The sequence below is a fragment of the Leptosomus discolor genome, chromosome 13 (genome assembly GCF_034619465.1).
Source record: "Leptosomus discolor isolate bLepDis1 chromosome 13, bLepDis1.hap2, whole genome shotgun sequence".
Taxonomy (NCBI): domain Eukaryota; kingdom Metazoa; phylum Chordata; class Aves; order Leptosomiformes; family Leptosomidae; genus Leptosomus; species Leptosomus discolor.
Genome location: NC_141403.1, coordinates 10,001,528 through 10,024,022, shown reverse-complemented (window position 1 = coordinate 10,024,022; position 22,495 = coordinate 10,001,528). Strand labels below are relative to the sequence as shown.

The following is a 22,495-nucleotide window of genomic DNA, read 5'->3' as shown; positions in this document are numbered from 1 at the left end:
TGCAAGTTCTCAGTTAAGGTTTTGTTGTTGGGTGTTTTTTTATGTCTGAACCCCCTGTGTGTGTACACAATCAGTCAATCATGAACACTGGAACACATGTACAGTGTGTGTATACGTTATATTCCCATATTGGTCCTCTTGGTCATGCTCTGTGCATATGTGAGAGAACAATGTTGAAGACTTTCCGTGCCCTTTTTCTTAGGAAGCCCCAGCCACGTCCGCGGTGGTTCACTGGATCTGTATAGCTCTAAGTTAGCTTTCATCTTGCTCATAACTACCAGGTCTTTAGAGTTTACTCTGTTTTAGTTTGATTTGGTTAATTCTGTTCACATTTGGTATTTGGTTTTTGTGTAGAATTTCTACCTCAAGCCTCAGTAAGGGCTTGTGTATCTATTCAGGCCCCAAAGCTAGAGAAAGTTTGAGAGCTTGGCATTTATCAGTAAAGGAATGAACTGGATGCTCAGCAACCAAATTTTTGAGATACTTTGTGCATATCAACCACTCAGGATCTTTACTTTTCTTTCCTTTCAGAACCAAAACATGAAAAGGAGACTGAGACTCAAGATACGGGTGTGTACATACATAGAAATGTGTGAATGTGTGTGTGTGTGTGTATGTCTGTGATTGGAGTGTGTGCACACTCCTACACGCATCCCACCATGTATATATATACTTATATATGTGAGGCATATTAGAAAATCTCTGTTTCATATGTAATTGAAGTAGAAATGCCTCTAAAATAAATTATATTGGTATATAAGTGATTTTCAAAGTCAGAGAAATATTTCACTCAAGTTAGCATAAAAATAATTTACTTAATCTTGGTATTTATATATATTGGAATATGTAACCTGTGGGATCTTCAATCATGGTATGTTTTTCCATGGAATCCGTAGTTGAAGTTGAACAACTTGCTTGTCCTTCGGGAAGGAAAGTAGGACTCCAAGGAATTGCATGTTTATCCAAATAAAGATGTTTAAAGTAAAAGGTTATAGGTTTGGGGTTTTTTGTGTTTTGCTTTTCAATATGTCTAGCAGATGGAGTTCGTGCTGCAAAAGATGAGTGGGAGTACTGATTGTGCTCAGAAAGGTTAAGAAGTGTTTTTAAAATTTCAGTTTTTGAAGTTAGTGTGCCTTAATCCAAACCACATTTGTTCAGAAGATACAATTATTAAATATTTACCTTATGAATTCATCAGTTCTTTAGTGAAACACGGAAGAAAATTTAAGAACTAATTTCTTTTTTTCCCTCTAATTCATCAAAGTTCCTGTTTTTTATAGCAATTTACTGTTCACAGTTAAACACATCTGCATGCTAGCTGTGTTCTTGTGTTGTGTGCGAGTTTTATCGGTGGAGGGCTTGACTTCATTTTTGGTCTGCATTGAATGTTTCCTTAGCTGTGGAGGATGTTCCAGAGGAGGTGAATGAAGCAACAGAGCCAGGTGTGTATTTTGTAATTGTGATCTTAAAATGTTTTGATGAAATATATGCGTTCTATGCTTTCTTCTTTTTATACTTTCTTTTATAGATGAAATTAGTGAAGATTTTGGTATTGATAAAGAGCTGTCAGGTATGAGTTTTTATAGTGTGTGAAAGAAAACATTTTTTCTTCCATTTGTATTTGTTACTGTAACTAGCAAACAAACAAACGAAAAACAAAGCAGGGAAATATGCTATATAGAATCACAGAACGGTTTGGGCTGGAAGGGACCTTAAAGCTCACCCAGTGCCACCCCCCTGCCATGGTCAGGGACACCTTCCACCAGACCAGGTTGCTCCCAGCCCCATCCAGCCTGGCCTTGAGCACTGCCAGGGAGGGGGCAGCCACAGCTGCTCTGGGCAGCCTGTGCCAGGGCCTCACCGCCCTCACAGGGAAGAATTTCTGCCTCAGATCTCATCTCAATCTCCTCTCTTGCAGTCTGAAACCGTCACCCCTCATCCTACCCTAACCAAGCGTGCCCCCCCCCTTTCCTGCAGCCCCCTTTCAGCACTGAAGGCCGCTCTAAGGTCTCCCCGGAGCCTTCTCTTCCCCAGGCTGAACCACCCCAACTCCCCCAGCCTGTCCTCACAGGGAGCTGCTCCAGCCCCTGAGCATCTTCGTGGCCTCCTCTGGCCCTGCTCGAGCAGGTCCGTGTCTGTCTTGTGCTGGGTCCCCCAGAGCAGGACGCAGCGCTGCAGGGGGGTCTCACCCGAGCGGAGCAGAGGGGCAGAATCCCCTCCCTCGACCTGCTCCCTCGCTGCTCTGGATGCAGCCCAGGGCACGGTTGGCTTTCGGGGCTGCGAGGGCACGTTGCCGGGTCGTGTCCAGCTGTTCACCCACCAGCACCCCCAAGTCCTTCATCCCCCAGCCTGTGCTGATACAGGGGCTGCCCTGACCCAGGTGCAGGACCCTGTGCTTGGCCTTGTTGAACGTCACGAGGTTCCTGTGAAGTATTGAGACCTTCAGTTTGAGGAATGGAGTATGTTAATTTCCCACATTACTGCTCAAAAAGATTAAGTTGTAAATTTTTGTTTGTTCTGCTGGTGTCAGGGAATTTTAAATGAGCACTGGGTCAAATGTAATTTGAAGATTTGCTCTAAGAAGTTAAACATATCATTAAGCAAGATTATTTTCAAACATGACATTAATTCAGTCAGCTGGAGTAAAGTGGTCTAAGAGGGTTAGTCTGATCACGGTGTGTACATTTGATACTATATTTCTTTAGGTTTTCCATTTGAAAAAGGCGCTCTAATGTAATTAAATGGGAGAACAAACATTGTTGTTTCATAGAAACCACAATTGTAACCAAAATCACTTTTAGGGGATGTAGTAGGATTAGAAGTAAATAGCAAAGAGGAACTAAACTTTTGGGCACGAAATGCGTTCAATACCTTTTTTCTACTCTTAAGTTAACCTAATTGGTTGTTCTGCAGTTTAAGTCTTCCTATTTCTTTTATACTAATTTGATTGGGTGGCTGGTGGGGAATAAATACAACAATGTGAACATACTGTGTGCAACTTTCAACACTTGCTTTCTCTGTAACAGTAGAAAGTGAGCATACAGAGGACGTTGTGGCCACTGAACCAGAAGAATCAGGTTTGTATATTATCTTCTGCATGAGTTTGCTGCTTTATAAAATTGAGAATGATAGATAGAATAGGATAGAATTCTATGCTGCAATAAAAACACGTTTATAACTTTTCTGCAGGTTTTTTCTTTTAAGGACAAAGATAACTATGTTGTTGGAATCTAGCATCTTGGGGGTTTTAATGCCAATATTTTAATGGCTTTCAGAGCACTCATCAGGTGTAGAAGTTGAGAGTGCTCCCAGTTCAGAAAAACTTCCATCAATAAAAATGACCATATCGGGTCATATGGAGACAAAGATTTCTTTGCGGTGCTCTGTTGCCCACCAGCCAGTCAGTAGTGCGTACTCAGGAAAAGAGAGTATTTGTAAGAAATAAAGTCAAGTGGAACGTCTCCCCAGCTTTGAGCACTTCATTTATGGGCTCCCCAAGTCAGAGAGTGTATTTCCCTCTATTCGATTCTTCTTACTGTCTCCAGCAGCGTCCTGGCTAGTACGATATCTTCTGGTGAGCCTGGCACCCTCCCTGCATCAACAGGGAGCTACGTGCCACCTTCAGTCTGTTGGCAGTGATGGCACTCGAGGACGGATGACGTCTCCAATTCAAATATGCATAAGGAATTTAAAAGGACTGAATGTGATTCTGAATATGAACTGAACTGTGATTCTGTGAAGTTTGAAGTCAAATACTTCACAGTTACAGCTGGGAACTCAATAAGTTTATAAATGTTTTCTAAGCCTGTACTGTAGTAGCACTGGAAACTGGGAGGTTTGTGCTTTGGGTAGCATAGTTTCAGAATTTTGAAGTATGACTTTTGAAGCTGTGCAGTCCTGCAATTTACTTGTCGGCCTACTTAAGTATTAGTCTTTTCTCTGGAAAAATTCAGCTGAGGAAAATCTGCATCCCACCTCTGCAAAAGCAGTATTACGGAGTAGTCTTGATAGGTCACTGTTTTAAGTATAAGGAAAAAAATGCAGCTTTTTGTAAATATTTAGAGAACCATCAGGTTTTAATTGTTTGTACACTTTTGACTTACAGAGACGCCTGTTCAAGCTGAGAATTACTCAAATGATGATCTAGTGGGTAAGTTAATCTTAAGTGCTTGGTTTTTTCCCCCCAAAATGAAGCTATAGCTACGTGGAAAGTTAGTAAACAAATTACTTTTGGAGAGGAGTGAAGGGATGTCATCATTGTCATTTCAAGTTGCTTCCTAGTTTTGAAGCAATAATTTTTATCTTGTGCTAGGTGAATGCTATTAATAGTTACTGGGTTATACGGAAGCATTCCACATAAAACTATGAGTAGTTTTAATTTACAACTTAATTTTTAATGATTACAGACAGAGCTGGATACTTTTGCTGTAAAGGGAAATTTAAAAATTTCAGGTCTCAAAAATACGCGAGTTCTTCCTTTCCAGTGTGACTGATCATGGGTGGGGATCCCGTCACTTCTGTGTGCATCAGTCAGATCTATTGGAGCCCGACTGTGGCACTTGGCCTGGCTCTGGAAACAGGGCTGCTTTGTCGTGCCGGCACAGTTTTCTTGGCGTGACTGATTTTGAGAACAAGAGCGCTTGCAGCTCTTCCATCTGTCTCCTGACAGCAGTAAGCCTAGAGTCCACCAAAACTTGTTGTAGAGTAGCTAAATGGCTTCTAAATTTGAAGACTGCATAGTATTACATTTAATCTGCTTTTTGGAGTTAATTAGTACTTGTTGGTAGTTTGTTCTTTGTAATAAAGTAGTTGTGTCGAGCAAAACACCAAGTTGGATCTGTCGGCACTAAATCACAGAAGCTGTGACCCAGGAGCCCTGCCAGCTGTATCTCCGTTCTGTCCTGCTTGGCCTGAGCACCCTTCTGGGTCAGTTCAGCTTGGCACTACGCAGAAGCTCTTGGGTGGTGCCCAGGTGGTTCTGCAGGGTTTTGCTTTTCCTTGCAGGAAAGGAAACTGGCATTTGGTCCTTGGGCATGCCAGAAGGTAGCCAGAGAAGTCAAAAAGCAGGAGGCCTTTGCGGTTGCCCTGTACAGCTTGGGGGCGTGGTTTAGTTCATGTTTAATTTACATGCTGAACCTTAGCGGCGGTGGTTTGAAGTGTTCACATCAATACATAACTGTTGTCTGTGAGACCTTTCTAACCTGTTTATCCAGACAGCTACATGGTATGTTGAAGTGTTTGCAGCCATAGGTATTCATGAATAGATGCCTTATCTAAAAATGTTTTGTTTCGTAATGAATATGAAATATTTTTGACCAAAGTGTATAATCACTGTAGTTGCCTTTGACAGCATAGGCAAGAAGTTCAGCAATGGTAGTGTTAGGTTGGTGTATTGTGCTTTAAGTTGGAACTGTAGAAGAGGAAAAGATGTTTTCTCTCAGAAGATGTTACTCCTTAAAGTTAAAATAACAAAAAGGCCCTTACAGGGCTATTGCAAAATTTCAACAGGAGATAATTCCACTGCACAGTGTCCGTTGTATTGATATGAGGATCTTGAGGTGATCTCTTGACTTTCATATACTATTTTAAAATTAAATTCAGAATCCAAATATAAACTTGAAATCCTTAATTTTTGTTTTTGTGGACCATATTTTTATCACTTTCTGAGCTGTAATTTATGGCTCGGTCTTGCAGCAGTAAATGAATTTCCTATCTTCACCCCCCCAAAAAAGGAATTCTTAAATGCAATGTACAGTAGTGGATAGTTTTCCAAATACTCCATGTAGAATCACAGAACCATTGAGGTTGGAAAAGACCTTTAAGATCATCAAGCCCAACCATTAACCCAGCACTGCCAAGCCCACCGCTAAACCGTGTCCCCAGGCACTGCATCTCCAGATCTTTCAAACCCCTCCAGGGATGGTGGCTCCACCACTGCCCTGGGCAGCCTGTTCCAGTGCTTGACAAACCTTTCAGTGAAGAGATTTTTCCTAATGTCCAATCTAAGCCTCCCCTGGTGCAGCTTGAGGCCGTTTCCTCTTGTCCTATTGCTTGTTACTTGGGAGCAGAGACCGACCCCCACCTCACTACAGCCTCCTCTCAGGCAGTTGCGGAGAGCGATAAGGTCTCCCCTCAGCCTCCTCTTCTGCAGGCTAAACATCCCCAGTTCCCTCAGCCACTCCTCACCAGACCTGCTCTCCAGACCCTTCATCAGCTTCGTTGCCCTTCTCTGGACACGCTCCAGCACCTCAGTGTCCTTCTTGCAGTGAGGGGCCCAAAACTGCACCCAGCATTCGAGGGGCAGCCTCACCAGTGCCGAGTACAGGGGATGATCACTCCTTTAATTGCAGGTAGACTTTCAAATAAGATGGTGGAATTGAACCTCGTTGTCTTCTCTTGTTTTACGGTTTTGCGATACAAAGAGAGCCCTTACAGTTTTCAAACACCGTTAGAATCAAAAATAACTTGTTTTACTGTGAAATAGTATGTCTTTCTGATCCTTTCAAAAGGGTTTTTAGATTTATATTTTTTACTTTCAGTTGTTTTCAAAACTAGTGCAACACACTTTTTAGACCACGAGACTCGTCTTAGCTCTATCCTGATGTATCTTGTGGAAACAGATAACAATAGCAGCACTGGAAGGAGTGAATGTTTTCTTTTTTCCTTCTCAGGAAAAAGTGAGAGAATCAATCAAAACCTATTTATTCAGTTATTAAACAAGTATTAGATGTAGTTCTGTATACGTGAATCTTTGTTTAGGAAGTAGAAAATGGAAATAATTTGATCAGCACAAAATCCACAACAGTGTACCAACATACTCCAGAACTGTTAGTAATTTGTGTAGTTGTGCGGGAGCCACTTTGAAGGCAGAAAAATTGATGTTTATCAGTTTTTATAAAAAGCTTATGGTTTCAGCACATAAAGTAGAATTCAAATAGCACCTCTGAATACTGAGAAAAGAAACAAGGGACATAAGTAAACTCCTGACCAGCAATAAAAGTTTTATTGCTATTAAAATACTGTTTTTTCCTACTGTTGAGTATGTTTGGCTGTGAAAATTTCAGTTTGAGAGCAACATTATTCTCACATTTTCCTTTTCAAGTACGAAACTCATATTTACCAGGGTTGTTTTTATAATTATTTGTGATGGAGGATTCCATATGGGGGTTTTTAGTATTTTCTTCTTTGTTCATGTGGTTTCATTTTGTCAGGTTTTCAAAGCTAGTGTTTCCTGTTATTTCAGCAATAATAAAATTCATTGCGCTAGAGACAGTCAGGAACTCTCTTCTGAATGAAGAAGACGACATTTATACATGTATACACCCTTTACATATATGAAAGATAGCATCTGTTTGTGTAATAAACACAACTTTAGGCGCTGTAAAAGCTATTTGGAAATGCCGCTATGGAGTCCTCGCTCTTCGGCAGTATAAACTCACGCGCCTTCATTGGAGGCGTGGTGGCACCAGTCTGTGCCAGGCTGGGAGCAGTGGTTTGCTTGTTACCTGAGGTGTAGGAACTTGTTCTGGAAAGAAAACAGGAGATGGTTCAGAGGGTGCGTTTAGCTGCGAGGAACATTCTGAGGTCGGCAGCCAAGAGATGGGGTGTGGGGTGGAACATGCTGGAGTGCAAGTCCCAAGTGTTTTGCTGACCTCAGGGCATACCAGGACGACAGTACCGCTAGGCAGCTGCAGGTACTGGTTTCCAGTTCTCTGCGTTTACTTCTGAAGCTGTTCCCGACATGCCTTTCCAGCAGTAGGCTGACGTCACCGCAGTTATCGTCTCTGTTTTTGTAAACTAATGCACTTGAGTGGTGTCACAGGCCGGCGTGAAGCCCTGCTGATTGAGGACTTGTGGCTGATCCTGTTTCACACTGGCACATAAATTGCGGTGGCTGGGGTAGAGGGGTGCTTGTCGGAGGCTTGTTTCAAGGGAGACATATTACAGATTTTGGGACACTTTTACTCTCTGTATTTGGATTTTGATCCCTCTTGTATATGTTCAGATTTAAAATATCTAAGGGGTGTTTCCCCATCCCTCCTTTCATCTTGTATCCTTGACATATTTATAACCCTGCATTTGTTATACCAACTGCTGAAATCCCTTATATGTAGAGAAGTTTCCACTTTACAATTTTGACCCTTCCTCATTCCCCAGCTCCTTTTCCATTGTAAGTGTCCTTGACTTCAAAAAAAATTTTTAAAAAATTGTTTTACTGTATTTGTGACATGGCCTAGATTTCCTTTCCAAGGTAAACGAAGTGCCTTATGCTGAGAAAAACCTTACTGCTTAGATAAATATTTAAAAGTTTGCATTTCCCACCTTATACAGCAACTTTGTGTATATTCATTATGATAGCTCTAGGAATGATAGCTTGCTCCAATTAACTAGTCTGATACAAAGTTGCATTTTTTAGCATTTAAGGTTTTTTTTATTGTTTTAGAGTGAGTTGTGTTTTGGTTGGTCCTTTAATATAGATTTCCCCTTATTTTTTCAGATACTTAAAGCTTCAAAAGAAAAGTCCCTACATCAGGAGGACCAGCCCTAACCATACGCTACAAAAGGGGAGCAGATGGTTGTAATAGATCTTACGATGTAATTACCAAGCAGTGCAGGGTTTGGGGAGCGAACACTAAGATATTGTAAATGGGTTGTAGCCAACTGTCATTTTAGTAAGCTTTTTTTAACACTTGGATGTTTAATTTACGTTCCTGTCTGGTGGGTTTTTTTGTTTTTCTTGGTCAAGTTTAGTGGATTTGTTATTTTTCTTCTGTGTTTGTGACCGAGTTGCAACTTCGAGCTGCATTTCATATGTGCTGTTCAGGCAATGTTAGTTTTCTATTTATAACGTAGCAGCAAGTACATTTTTTTCAGATTTTAATATATATCTTTTGTTGTGGATTCATACAGTATGTACAGAGCAGTTTGGTCAAATGAAAGATACAATATTATGAGTTTTTAAATGTTTTATAACTGCTGGTATAGCATACAGCCTAACTGCGTTCAGCGGAAACTAATCTGGCGCACACTGTGCTGCGGAGTTTGACTTGGATCTTTTTGCACTGATGTTATGTCACCAGTTACACTACATGATTTTCAGGTGATTTTTAAAATAGTCTTAACAAGATACAAAATGTGTTTGTGTAATTCATACTGGGAGAAGGCAGGTTACTGAATTACGTTTTTCAGAAACCCTTTATGTGTGAATTAGAACTTTTTATTTATGCACATTTGATTTTTAAAACAAAAATGTCTAGAAACTACATCGTAGCCTGTCAGGGAGTCAGCTTAGATTGCAACAAAACTGAGTGGCTGGAATCTGGTTGAGTTCAGTAAAATTCTTCTGGTTTGCCTACCAGTAGAATGATCTCAAAGCTGGATTTAGTAAATTCAGTGAAGTATTTAAGAAGTCAAATTTGTGTAAATACCCGACTTATAAATTTAATTTAAAAATTAAAAAAGCTTTGGAAATTCAACCTTACAAAAATTGGATATCAAAATTTAAGACCTGCAATTGTAAATGCTCTTGTAAATGGTACATCTGATATTTAGACTTGGAGTGGTTTAGAACTGTAATATGACAGATGTACTTTTTACCTATTCTGTGCTGCTGTTCCACAATTACGAAGACATACTTTATTCTTTGGCATTTTGCATGTGTTCCTTTTTTGGCTCAGGAATAATTGCTGTGATTTTAGGAAATTGCCAGGCCTGATACGGGAGCTTAGAAGAAATACAATGAGATAAATTTTTAAGAAGAAAACTCAATTTGGTAACCCTCAGTGGTTGCCTGTGGGTTGACAGGGAGATTGAAGTTTCTGTAACACTGTGCTGGAGGCAGGTTCGTAGTTGCTTACGTTTGTAGCACGAGGGGCATCGTGCGGGCTTGCCTGTGGCTGTGTGGGCTGGCGGGAAGACTCCAGTGAGAGTCTACCTGGGCAGCACACAGATGTCCCGAAGCGATTCCTTCAGACTTTTCGGGAAAGCAATAATACTCTTAGACTGTGATCTGGTTTGGGATGGGGTATTCTAGGAAAATTACCTGTGATTGTGAATTGCAGAGCAATAATTTTTACAAAGCCATATTTTGTGAGGAAGCTTGGGAATAATTTTAGGATGGTGAATGGAGGACTTGTTCTGTAACAGTGGCAGCCTACTTGTAGAATTACGGGACTGTGAGAGTATAGTATGCTGTGATCAAATTTTAAGTATTTTGTAACTGGGTATGTGATTTTACGTGCTTCATGTTTACAAAAATATGCCAAGCTGAGCAAGGTCAAGCGAACTATTAAAAAAAATGTATACTTAATCTGTTTTAATGTTTGGCTGCAATAAAACACAGAAGAATATCTTTGTCTTTGTAGTGTCATTATTTTTTCCAAAATGTGGTAGATGTTAACTGTGGGGATAAATATTTGCCTCAGCCACTAATTAATATTATTATTTTTCAAAGTAACAATTCTGAATGTTTAAAAATGTGTTTGAAAATATTGTTTACAAGGAGGAAGATATGTAGCAAGTAGAGGTAATTTTTGTTTCTGGACAGTGTTATGTGAAGGAAACATTACAGGGCATTACTGTAAGGTCTGTTGTGCAGTGTTTCTCCTTTTGGAGTGTTAGCTCTCCTGCAACCAGTTTGGTCTCAGTTTAGCCCATGGTACATAATTTCTATTTGCGCCTTAAAAGGGGCGAGATACCACGCTTTAACAGTGCGGATGTGTGTGGAAGGTATGATGGCTGCCTTGCATAGAGAAGTATTCAAGGTTATGGTCCGTAGTTTAGATCGGAAATCTCACCAGGGTGTTGGGGCTGTGCAGTTCTCTCTTTGAAAACCAAATTCTTTCTTGACCTCTTTGGTTTTCAAAAACCGCCATGATTTTGTGATGAAATATTGCTGAATAAAGAACAGTAGTTTAAGAAAAAGTCGTCTTTCTCTACATTTTCACATTGCTTCTTGCTGTATCTTAGTGAATCTATGAAATCTTGGATTCAGTTGCTTTTTTGGAAATCACAGGAAGAAATACCAATAAGGAAAGGAAAATTTAATTAAGAATAGGATACTAAAGTTTTATTTTAATATTGAAAATTTACTACAATTTTAAGTGACTTTTTTCACATTCTCAGTAATTGAAAAGCTATCATGTCATGACACTGTTCTTTCTAAGAAGTAAAGAAAATGGGTAAGATTTGGATATAGGAAAGATACTGAAAAATGTCATGTTTTTCCTGAAAATCATTGTGTAATTTTACGTGTTTCAAAAATTATGTATATGTAAATAATGAATTGAATTGTACATTTCCAGTGTTGATTGGGATTCATGTAAAATCTGCAAGGTCTGAAATACATTTTTAGTTGTGGTGGGTTGTTGCTATACGTACTCTACTGATATTTAGGTGTGTTGTAATATGGAAAATAAATGTATTCTTTATAGTAGAAACCTTCCTGGGAATACCTGGTGCACACGTTACACAGTGGTAACAGCCCTGCCCTGTAGAGATTGGTTAAAACAGTTTTGTCTGTCATTTTGATCTAGATCTGTTTGCTGGAAACAGAGAAGTTAAGTAAAGGGTGAGAGTGGTTTGGAGAGTGAAGAAAAATCTTTCACGTAATCTTAGAATTGTGAGGGAAGACGCTGTAAATGTTACAGGGTAGGGCAGGATCAAAAAGTGCTTAAACAGGAGAGGACAAGTGGTGTGAGTTGATGACAAAAAATCTCTCAAGATTTCCTGAGCTACCCCTGTCTTTGAGAGTGCATGTTTGTAAACCTTTGTCAGAAATAGCAGAATTAAACCCGTTTGCACCATCGAAGTAAGGCAGGGATCAGGGCAGAGGGAAGAAGGCGGTGTGTGCTGAATGTGATGCTGAAGCGGATCCTTAGTGAAGTCTGGTGAGAGAAACAAGATCCTCGGAGTTAACGAGGTCAAGTTGTGATGAATTTCAAAAGCAGCTACCCAGAAGGAGAAGCTGGAGTGTTTAAAGATCATCGGGGAGGCTTTGGTGAAAGCAAGGGCAGCTAACTTAGCAGAATACAGGTTGAAAATGTCTGAGAGAGAATTTGGAGAATTGATCCTAGCGCATGAATGGGCACAGAGGACTGTAGGTTAGATATTGCCTGAGCCTCAGTGAGAAAGAAATGAAGAAGAGCAGCTGGGCAAGAACTGGGAGGTGGGAGCAGGTTTTCGAGCAATGAGCTCGTACCTTGTTCCTCCTCTGATGGGAAAGAAGTTGCAGAAATAACATGAATGACCAAGATGGGTGGAAGAGGGTCGGTGAGTGACCTAGAGGGAGTTGGAGAGAAGAGGTCAGGGGAGAGTATCAGCAGTGCTGATAAGGGAAAAGAAATGGGGAAGATGGATGGCTCAGTAGGATGCTGTGCCAGGCTTACTGTCCTGTCATGAGTTGTTCATGTGCTTTGAGTTGTCAAAATAATAGAAATATGAGTTTATATCATGTCTCATCTGGAGCTGTGTTACCGCTCTCTTTAAAGTACAGTATTTCTGATGACACAGAGGTGGACAGGACCGTTTTATTTATGGTGTGATATGCACAAAAAGATAAAACTGAAAAAGCTAGTGTTTTAGCAAGTACTGAACAAAGAACTCTTTCATGGATGTGCTGTTACAGTGATGATATTCCTGCTCCAGGTTGTCCCATGGTGTGTAACTGACTCTATAGATCTCTTTGTCATTTATTTCAATTAATTGACAGTCTGGATTTTATGATATAATTGAAGAGGTGAATGACTTTCAATGTGACCATATTTATTTAATTTACCATGTCTTAATCAAGCTAATGCTCATTCTGCCATGTGCTGAATATAAAAATCAGAGTTGTACTGTCTGCACGTTCAGTAGTAGCAGTTGTCAGTAGTAAAGGGGGAAATTAGAATGTGAAATAGTTTGATTTCATGTGTGCGCAAACCCACTTTCTCCACAAAAAAAAAGAAATGTTTTCCAGCATTTTTACATGGCATATTTTATTCACAGTATAATGCTTCTGAGCAGTCGGTTTAAAAAACTGCGAAGATGGAGTATTCTGACAAGGTGTATTTTAACGGACTCGGAAATTAAAGCAAATGTTTTTTCTGTATAGAAGAATACATCAAAATTAAAGGGTGTCTGTTAGAGAGGAGAATAACTAACTCAAAAGCCAACTGACCTCTCTCTTTAGTGTCATCTGAGTTTATTGGGAGGAATATTGGAAGCTTATTGGGATGAAACTGGAAACAAGATGATAACGTTAGAGTCGTGAGGCAAGGTGCTTTAACTGGTATGGAGTAGGGCAGGATCAAAAAGTGTTTGGAGAGGAGAAAAAGAGGAGAGGCCAGCCTGTGTCGGTGCATGCCATCCCCGCCTCGTGTGCATCCCTGCTGTCTCATGGGTGTCGTCTGGCTTCCCTACGGGCTGCCTTGTGCTCGGCTGACGTTCACCTGCGTGTCCAGATGTTCAGCCTGTGCATCCAGGTGTTCCCAAAGCACCTGGGTTAGATTAGTTCAAAAGTTGTGGTAAGACAAGGGCTTTCAAGTGCCTGAGTCACTTCTGAAAATGAGACCTAGGTTCCCACTTGGTTTTCATGGCTTTTTTAACATTTTAATCACATCTAGATACTAAGCTAGTGTTCTCAGGAGCTTTTGATTAGTGAACAGTTTTTTTTTCTTACAAAATAGCTTGTGTTGTAAATGTGTGTCACCAAAATCTACCAAATACCTAAAGGGGGAAGTTTATGAACTAGTTTGTGACAGAAGCAACAAGGTAATATTTGAAGCATCTGCAGACATTTTATGTAAGTATATAGTTCAGGCAGTAATCTATAGTTACTTAAAAAATAAAAATGAAAGAAAAAAAATTCCTGTTGGTCCAGTCATATTTTGGGTATAAGCTGTAATTTTCTTCTGTCTCTTTCTTATCGTGAACTGTTAACATAAATGTATTCCAATGAAATTATATTTTTAATATTCTAGGGAAAAGTGAAAAAGCAACTGAACAAGACAAAACAGAAAAAGGTAAGTCTGAAAGTAACATTCTGCTCTTCTGAAATTCAAAAGCATGCTTTCTGGGAGGAGGGGTTTAAATCAGATTAGACAGTAGTGAAGCTTAGCTCCTGTACGTCGTGTGTAGATATGCTGGCGTTGAGTCACCATCTGCTTTGGCAGGTAAATGCCCAGCCGTTCCCAAAGCGGACGTTGGTGTGTTCCCTGTGATGTGGCCACAGGTTGCTGGGAAATCTCTGGCTCTTTCAGGGTGAAATGCTCAGTGTTGTGCTCCTGGGGCACGACTCCGGAGGTCATAGCTTTGCTGGGCTTCTCCGGCAGCCCTGGGTGAGAGCGGCAGGTTCAGCCCTGCCCCGAAAGCGGGGTTCAGCCCTGCCCGCTGTGCTAAGCCGGGGGGGGGGGACAGGTGGCACCGAACTCCGTCCTTGCTCACTCCATCTTTACCCGGTCGGGGTTTCTGTCTGGCTTAGGTTAGGCAGGAACACGCAGGGGCAGGTTTGGTGGGGAAGAGGGGAGGTTCTGCCAAGAGCACAGCGAGCCTGTTCTCCCCAGCATGCCCCATCACCATGAGCCCCCGTCGCCGGGATCAAGGTTTCGGCCTGCCCTGAGCCTGTCCCTGCACCTCCAGCCTGCACCTGCGTTAAACCTGTCATAGGATCGCAGAATCATTTTGGTTGGAAAAGATCCTTAAGATCATCAAGCCCAACCATTATCCTAACACCACCAAGCCCACCACTAAACCGTGTCCTTAAGCACCACATCTGTACGTCTTCTGAACACCTCTGGGGTGGTGACTCCACTACCACCCTGGGCAGCCTGGTCCAATGTCTGACCACTCTTTCAGTAAAGAAACTTCTTCTAATACCCAATCTAAATCTCCCTTGGCACAGCTTGAGGCCATTAGCTCTTGTCCAGTTAGTTACTCGGGAGAAGAGACCATCACCGGCCTCACTACAACTTCCTTTTAGGTAGCTGTAGAGAATAAGATCTCCAAACATAAGCGTTACATTTGACACGTAAATATACCACTGGCCAGTTTACTTGGAGAGGAAGGCAATGGCATCCACATTTCCTTCATAACAGGACAGACTGGGCAGGAAATCCATTACTACGCTGGGCTTGCGGACTTGAGGAGGTAAAGTGATGTAGGTTTTTGCTGTAGGTTGAGATGTGTTTTCCCCTAAGCTCTGTTGAGAACCTTAACCAGAGCTGCACTGGCTGTAGAAAGAGCTTGGCTCACCTCCAGCGTCATCACCTCCAGTCAAGTGGGCTGAGTTCCGCCCTTGCAAGCTCTGCTTTTAAGGGTATACATACAACCTGTTGATTTACTTACATTTTTGATTGTAGCCTGCACTAAATGTGAGCTGTGGGCAGAATGACCGACGTACTTCATAGAATGTAGTTCTCAAAAGTCCAAAACTGCTGCATAACACCATGCTGAACTAAATGCATCGGATATTAGAGTATCAGTGTGTATTTTTGTACAGAAAGTCAATGAAGAAATTTATTTCTGGTCTTGTCAAAGGGTTGCTCGATTCTAGCCTTTGAACGAAGCCAAAAGACTTCATGATGAAAGGGAGAAGAGGTGAATGATGGAAGTACATGCCAGAAATAAAATTACCATTCTGCAATTGTTTCTTACAATCAACATCTAACCAACCAACAGTAATTTCAGACAGAAACCCCTGTAGAATACTTTTTACTGCAAGGGAAATTGTTCTGGAATAACTGCAGCTGAAGATTTATTACCATCATTAGATTCCACAGCTTTATTAGTTCCTGAAATGCCTCAGTTCTTACTGTCCGATTACTTCCTCAGATAAGTTGATTATAGAGGTTTTGCCTGTTCTACCAGTACAGTTTAGAAAGATCTTTTAATTATTGTAGTGCTGCTGGCCTTAAATTGTCTAGCTGCAGTTACTTGGTTTTATGCCTTCTGAGTTATCATTTACAGAAGCCCATAAACCAAGCAGATCGCTTGCGCTATCTATCTCGCCTAATGAGCTTCCCAAACAACAGGACAATGGCAGGAGATTTTCATCATCATCAAATTCTCGTTCAAGCGCCCACTGGGAGGCAGCACAATTTCAGAAACTAATTTGGGTAATGGGACAGGTCTAGTACGAGGAGGGAGGACAATTACTTGAGCAAATTTTGAATTCCAGGGAAAAGTAGTGGGTCTGCTAGTATATATGTATGTTTTTCAGCCCATAACTGAAACTTTAAAACTTGGACAGGGAAGGTCAGAGTGTTTGAGGGAGGGGGTGGGGGGAATTAGTGAAACAGAAGCTCACAAAATTCATTGGAAAGCTTCCACAGACTGTGATCGTTAGTATCCACTTACCATGGTCTTTTAAGGCACTCACCATAGGTTGCCAAGCACGCTGTTACTGGTTTTGTGTCACAGCAAGGATAGGAAGATGTTTAGAAAACAGAGCCTGTGGCTTCCCTGGAAATTGCTTCCTTAGATTTTGGTGGGTTAAGATGGAGAACTGGCAGGAGGAGCCTTTGCTGCGAGTGACTGTGTGGCTGCGTCACTGGAGGAGGTTTTTGTTTCAGATTAGGTTTAGAGATGGCACCCCCACTCTGTTTTGTCAGTATGAGAGAGGAATAAGAGGCATCATTATCTAGTTACAACCTCTACAACTGTATCATTACAGCTTTTATTTAAAACTGTATTTAAAACTTCCCTGCTAGTGGTAAGCGCAGCACACAGTCAGTGCAGCAGGATTGTTCCAGTGTAGTTTTCAATTCAAAAAATTTTGGAAAGTTTCAAGGAAAAGACTCAGTAGCTTCACGAGATGTACTTTGCACTGATTTCTTTGGTTTTTCCCAATGTTTAAATGAAAAAAAAAAAAGAAAAAAAAGAAAAAAAAGAAAAAGCTTTTATTGCAAACTTGGTGCATGTTTTTTTCTCTGCAGGAGCCTGTACTATTAACGGCTACAAAATACTAGTTCACACAGGCACTCGCTGGCTAATAATCAGTGGGGAGATGTTTGAGTTTGGCCACTGCATTTCATTTTCTGTCCCCTGCCCAGTCCCCGTTCGCTCTGTATCTCCACTTGTCTCAACGCAGGTGGCATGTTGTGGTCTAGATCCTTAGACCTGAGCAGGATTTCCTCAGACATGATGCCTTTGCAGCTCTGAAACCTTCAGTGAGATCAGGTCCTGAAAGTGAGGAATGAACCGTTCCAGAGCGGTGTTCACCCTCCTGGCTTCCAAACAGCCTGTGGGAGCAAGAGTTAGCACCCAACAGTCGTGTCAGCAAGGGAGGAGAGCAGCCTGGAGGGGACTCAGTTCCAGGCCAAGACATGTGCTGGTGTCCAACCTGCATCATAACCAGCCGTTGTCCTTACAATCAGTGGAGCCTTCATCTCACTGCCTAGTAGGCGTTTGCTTCGTGCTGAGCTCACTTTTTAGGCCCCATGGACTGTGGCATTCTCAATTGGTGACCAAGTGAATGAACTTTTAGCTAGAGAGCAGGGAGCTGTGCCATCAGGTGCTGCTGCTGAGCCACATGGTGGTATTGCTCCTTGCTCAAGCCGTGGTAATTTGCTGTAATTAGCACAATGCAGCATCACTTGCAGTAGGTGAGGTGTCTCTCGCAAGGGATACTTGTGCTACTTGTGCTCTGTTCGCACCGTTCGGTGCGGGGCACGTGTAACTGTGGGACAGCAGAGGGGCTTTGTCACTCGCATTGTCTTTCCTGGAGTTGCTCTCCTGCCTGCTTATGGCCCTCATCGTTTTCTGAAGGACACAGCGGAGATGGAGAGCAGCATGGAGCTGATGGTCTGTAACAGGGATTTGGGGCAAGGGCGTGTCAGGGAGAAGACCCTTGAAGAAGGGCATGAGCCAGAAGTGCGTGGAAGAAGACAGATCTAAGAACGAATTGAGATAAAGAGAGGGCTGGACCGAGGAACAGATTGTGAGCAAGAGTAGAAATGAGAGGGGAGTAAATGTGGTGGGGCATCAAGGTGGAGAAGGGGAAAGGCTGGAGAAGAGGATGACAGGAGAAAGAAAGAGAAAGGAGATGAACAGAAGGTTAATGGCTGAGTAGAAACTGCAGGACATGAGAGCATGATTGTTAGATCAGAAAACCTGTGACTGATAAGTTTATTTTTGAGCTCCAGTATTGCTGCTGGCATAGGGCTAGGAGGAATCTCCATCACCGTGATGGTGAGAGGATGGAAGTTCCCTCCTTAATTATAGTCTAAAGCGCATTGACATATAGCAGTATATTACAGAAATTGTAGAAAATAAGACTAGATGGGACCCTGAATCTTACTTTGTCTATTTTGTTGACCAGAGGTCTTATCAGCCGTGTGCATAGTTCCTGGCAGATGCTTGTACAACTTGTTCTTACAATTTCCAGGAATTAGAATTCCACAAGTACCCTCAGCAATCTGTTCAACTGTGCTTGCTCAGAGACCACTTCCAGATGTTCAAGCCAAACTTTCTGCTGTAGCGATTTAAAGCCTTTTATTCTTTGTCCTGACTATGGTGATATAGAAAATAATTTATTCTTTTCATCTCTGTAGCTAGTTTTTACAGAGTGGTACCTACCCCTCTTCGGGTGGCAGACTCTACTGCTAGCTTTTTCCTCTTTGTTGTTGCTTATTCTGATGTAAATGTTGCCCCTCCTGCCATTCAACAATTAAAGACAAAACATTTTTAAACCATTCTTCAAGAGTAAGTGATTCAATCACCTTTAATCATTTGGTTGCTTTTCCTTGTTTTTCGTGCGATGCTGTTGTGGTCTGAAGAGTATCGAGCAGTGCATTCGTTGTTTTTGGAAAGTATTTCTCTGTCCTTTGTAGAAAAAGACTGTCACTGCTCTTGGTGATCACAAGGTGCCTTTCAGTGTAGAACCACAAAATATGGCTGGTATTTTAGTTTTCATATGCCAAAATAGGTATATAAAGTAGCTGTTTCATCGTCTTTCATTGGATGACATTGCAGGCTGTTAAGTTTACTGCACATTTCATACATTACCACTTCCAAAATATTTTCCTTCTTTTTTTTTTTCCCCTTCTATATCTTAATACAGAAGGGAGATACAGTTTGGTTGTCATCACTGGCCATTGTTTATTGTCCAACAGAAAGAACTAGCACAGAGTTTCTTGTAAGACTTCTTCCTAGGCTTGCTGCTTTGAAACTCTTTCCTCTGAGGGAGTCTTCAGCAATCCTATGACAGCACTCATAGATAGAAAGTCTATCCTTACATCCAAGGCCATTACTGAAAATCCACAGTATTATTCTTACAAGACTATAGGATGATATATAAAAGAATTATTACTGTTCTAATGCTTAGCCAGGTTTGGACTACAAATCACTCTAGCAGGTGTGTGATCGTGCATTACTTCAGCTACGTGGTGAAATCTGGAAGTCATTGAAGAAAAATGACATGTTTTTTCCTCTGAAACCAGCTAAGTTAACTTCTTTGTAACACTGAATTTAATATATTGGGTCACATCTGCTAAAAGATTATTACACTAGAAGGAGGCAGCGGATAATTTATTAAAATACCCCTGCAGGGAGATAGCAGGCTAGCTGGTTAATACAGAGGAATGCTTGATGGTTCCACTGAAAGCTCCCTGGTGAATCCTTAAACACAGGAGTAGAATGGGAGATGGAAATGATGGCTCGTTATAGAATGTTTGCTGTGCTATATTGGCGCCTAGCAGCTGAGTAATATTTATGTGAACAGCTCCTTTCCAGCTTTTCATATTGATCTCCTGCTGGTCTGGAGCTGATACATAATTATACTGAAAATGGGAAGATAACACTTTTTTGTAATGAGGGATGGCAAAAAGGTTCTTCCAACACATCACTAAGTCAGATACAAGGGGAAAGATGTCTCTGTGCCGCAGACTTGTCACATTTACATTTACTTTCTCTTCTGAGCCATTTCTGTCTCTTCGCCTTGTAAACTCAAAGGAATTGTGGAAGCAGCATCCCATGGGCAGTAAGATTTCCTGGTGGGTGGGAAAGCTTCTTGCCTTTGCCTCGAAGGAGCCTCACTCTTGCCATGCTTGACGAGTTTGCGAAGGACCAAGTGAGTGTATGTCTTTCCGTGCATGCTGAAGGTCAGAAAGCTGACAAACAGCTGTCTTCTCTGACCGAGTCCAGTTTCTGTGTAACTGGCTGGTCTCAGGTTTTCATTCATGCCGTGAGAACTGAGAATTGGCATTTTAGTTGTGGTCTACAGCATTTCTGGTATGTACAGCCTCCTACGTAGAGAACAGGAGCAAACCAAGTGTTAGTGGTGATGTCTAGTGGAGGCTCACCGGATCGTGTACCCAGAGGAGCTGACGTGCCTCGATTTTCCTGCTAACCACAAGCAGCCGTTTCACGTCGCGACTGCGAGCTCAACCAACCTGGAAAGTCCTCAGGGACGCTTGCTTTTGTTGGCTCCTTGGGCTGATGCTTCTGGGTTCATCCACACCTACTGTGGAGCAAGCCAGGCCTTAGAAATAGCAACGATTTCTTTAAAAACTGAGCTGGCATATTTTTAGGAAAAAAAACAACCACCAAACAAAACCCAACTGTTCTGCTACGTACTGCTGCTGCCCTGCTAGTGTGTGCTACCTTGCTAGGCTGTGGAAGTGTGATCACGTAAAGACGTTGTGGTCAGATGTTTCAGCGTTGAACCTGTGTTCAGCAGGACGTTGGACTGGGTGACTTTTCGAGCCCCTCCTACCCCGAGTAGCTGTGATTTCTATCAGCTCTTTTAGTTGCTTTGGACAAAGAAGTAGACATATATAGGCACAACTTTAGAAGTCCCTGACACGACCAGGTGATTGTATTTTTCATAATACCATATAAATGTAGAAAAATAAGAGTTCTCGTTGTTCTTCACTGTCATTTGAACCATTTGGAAAAAAATCCTTGACTATATGAGATGAAAAATGCTTTGTCAAAAGCTTGACTGCAAAGTTATGCAGTTTAAGTGACTGAAAATTGCTTTTTCATACAGGAGTTTGTGATTGTATAAGATATCAATTTCTTTTCAGTGTATTTTGAAACTGCCTTATTTGGAAACCACGCACTTCACCAGCACGGTACTAGTCGCTAAAGGTTACTCCAAACAATAGCTGTGAAATACAAAAGAAGTAATAAACGGTGTGTTTTTTAAATCTTTTCTAGCTAAAAAGAAGAAGCCAAAGCTCTTGAACAAATTTGATAAGACCATTAAAGCTGAACTAGATGCTGCAGAAAAACTACGTAAAAAAGTAAGTTTTGAATGTTTCACTTGGGACTGTAGACAGTGGACAAGAATAAATCAAATAAAAATTAGCTTAGAAAAAGGGAGAATGACTTTTAGATTACTTTCTGTGAAATGAACTTTTTTAAATTAAATATTCAGTGCGTGTTTGTCCTTTAAGTTTCGTTTTTGCAGGATAATTTATCTTCAGTTTTTTAAAGTCATAAGTGTGTGTGTCTGTTTGTGTGCATTTGCTCACCTTTAACCAGTCTGCTTCCTGATATTTTCCAGGGAAAAGTTGAAGAAGCTCTAAGGGCCTTTGAAGCGTTGGTGAATCAGTATCCACAGAGTCCTCGAGCAAGATATGGGAAAGCACAGGTACTGAAAAAACCCCATAAATGTTAAAAAAGATAAAACCCCTCTTTTTTAACAATAGAGTGCTAAACGCCAGTCAGACTTAATTTATAATTTTATGGATGTTTCCTCGGGAAAAAGAGTTGTGTGATCTGTGTTTCAGTTCTCTGTCCTTCCCCAATTACTTTGGGAGCTTTTGCGTGACTTCAGTCTAGTAGGAAGTATTGGAAATAACACCAAAAAAAAGATACATCCCGTAGATCTCATGAAAACTGTCAGGGGAATGGTAAGAGGTGAATCCCAACCGCCGTCCCGGTGCAGGAGCAACAGGCAGAACTGAGCTGTTACCTGCTGGTTGCTGCAGCTGATAGATCAACACATCGGTCAGCTCGGGGCTGAAACTGCTTTTTGCTCCCAAACAGAGGAGAGGGTTTGGAGAGGGTACTTCTCTGTTCCTGTGAGCTGGGAACCGACATTGCGTGCTAGTGTGGCACATTTCTAATACGTGAGAATTCATTTTTCTGGATCATTATTGGGTTTAAAAGGCAACTGTTTTCCCCCAAATTCTGCAAAACATTTCGTAATTACAATGTTTTTCAGAAATTTCAGCAGTTCCTGATTTGATATCTGGAGCTCCACTTAGGCCAGATGAAAGATATTCTACAGAAATCATCAACGTCTTTAAGGCTGAAAAGAACAGTAAAGAGGTCTTAAACCTCCCTATATGTTTTATAGCGTCGATACTGGTGAATTTACGCAGATTTTATGCTGACAATTTTTGCCTCTTCCTTATGTATCTTTTACTATTCTTCGCCCTGCAATTCCCTCAAAAAATAAAAGGGAAATTTCCTAGTGAATGTACGTCAGAAAAATAAATTATTGCTTGAAACTGGTCTCTGAGGTTCTCCCTGGAAACCGGCTGGTGGAGTGTTTGGCGGAGTTACC

The 22,495-nt window shown here is 41.4% G+C and overlaps 1 protein-coding gene across 1 annotated transcript in view; it reads left to right on the top strand.

Moving 5' to 3' along the window:
* Positions 1-22,495, top strand: part of ASPH (aspartate beta-hydroxylase) — a 98,963-nt gene that overhangs the window by 46,252 nt on the left and 30,216 nt on the right. Inside the window, exons 11-18 of the mRNA XM_086472621.1 lie at positions 532-570; positions 1,398-1,442; positions 1,529-1,570; positions 3,027-3,077; positions 4,106-4,150; positions 13,962-14,003; positions 21,139-21,224; positions 21,488-21,574. Coding sequence (XP_086328747.1) covers positions 532-570; positions 1,398-1,442; positions 1,529-1,570; positions 3,027-3,077; positions 4,106-4,150; positions 13,962-14,003; positions 21,139-21,224; positions 21,488-21,574 — 437 coding nt within the window. The remainder of the gene's footprint in view (positions 1-531; positions 571-1,397; positions 1,443-1,528; positions 1,571-3,026; positions 3,078-4,105; positions 4,151-13,961; positions 14,004-21,138; positions 21,225-21,487; positions 21,575-22,495) is intronic.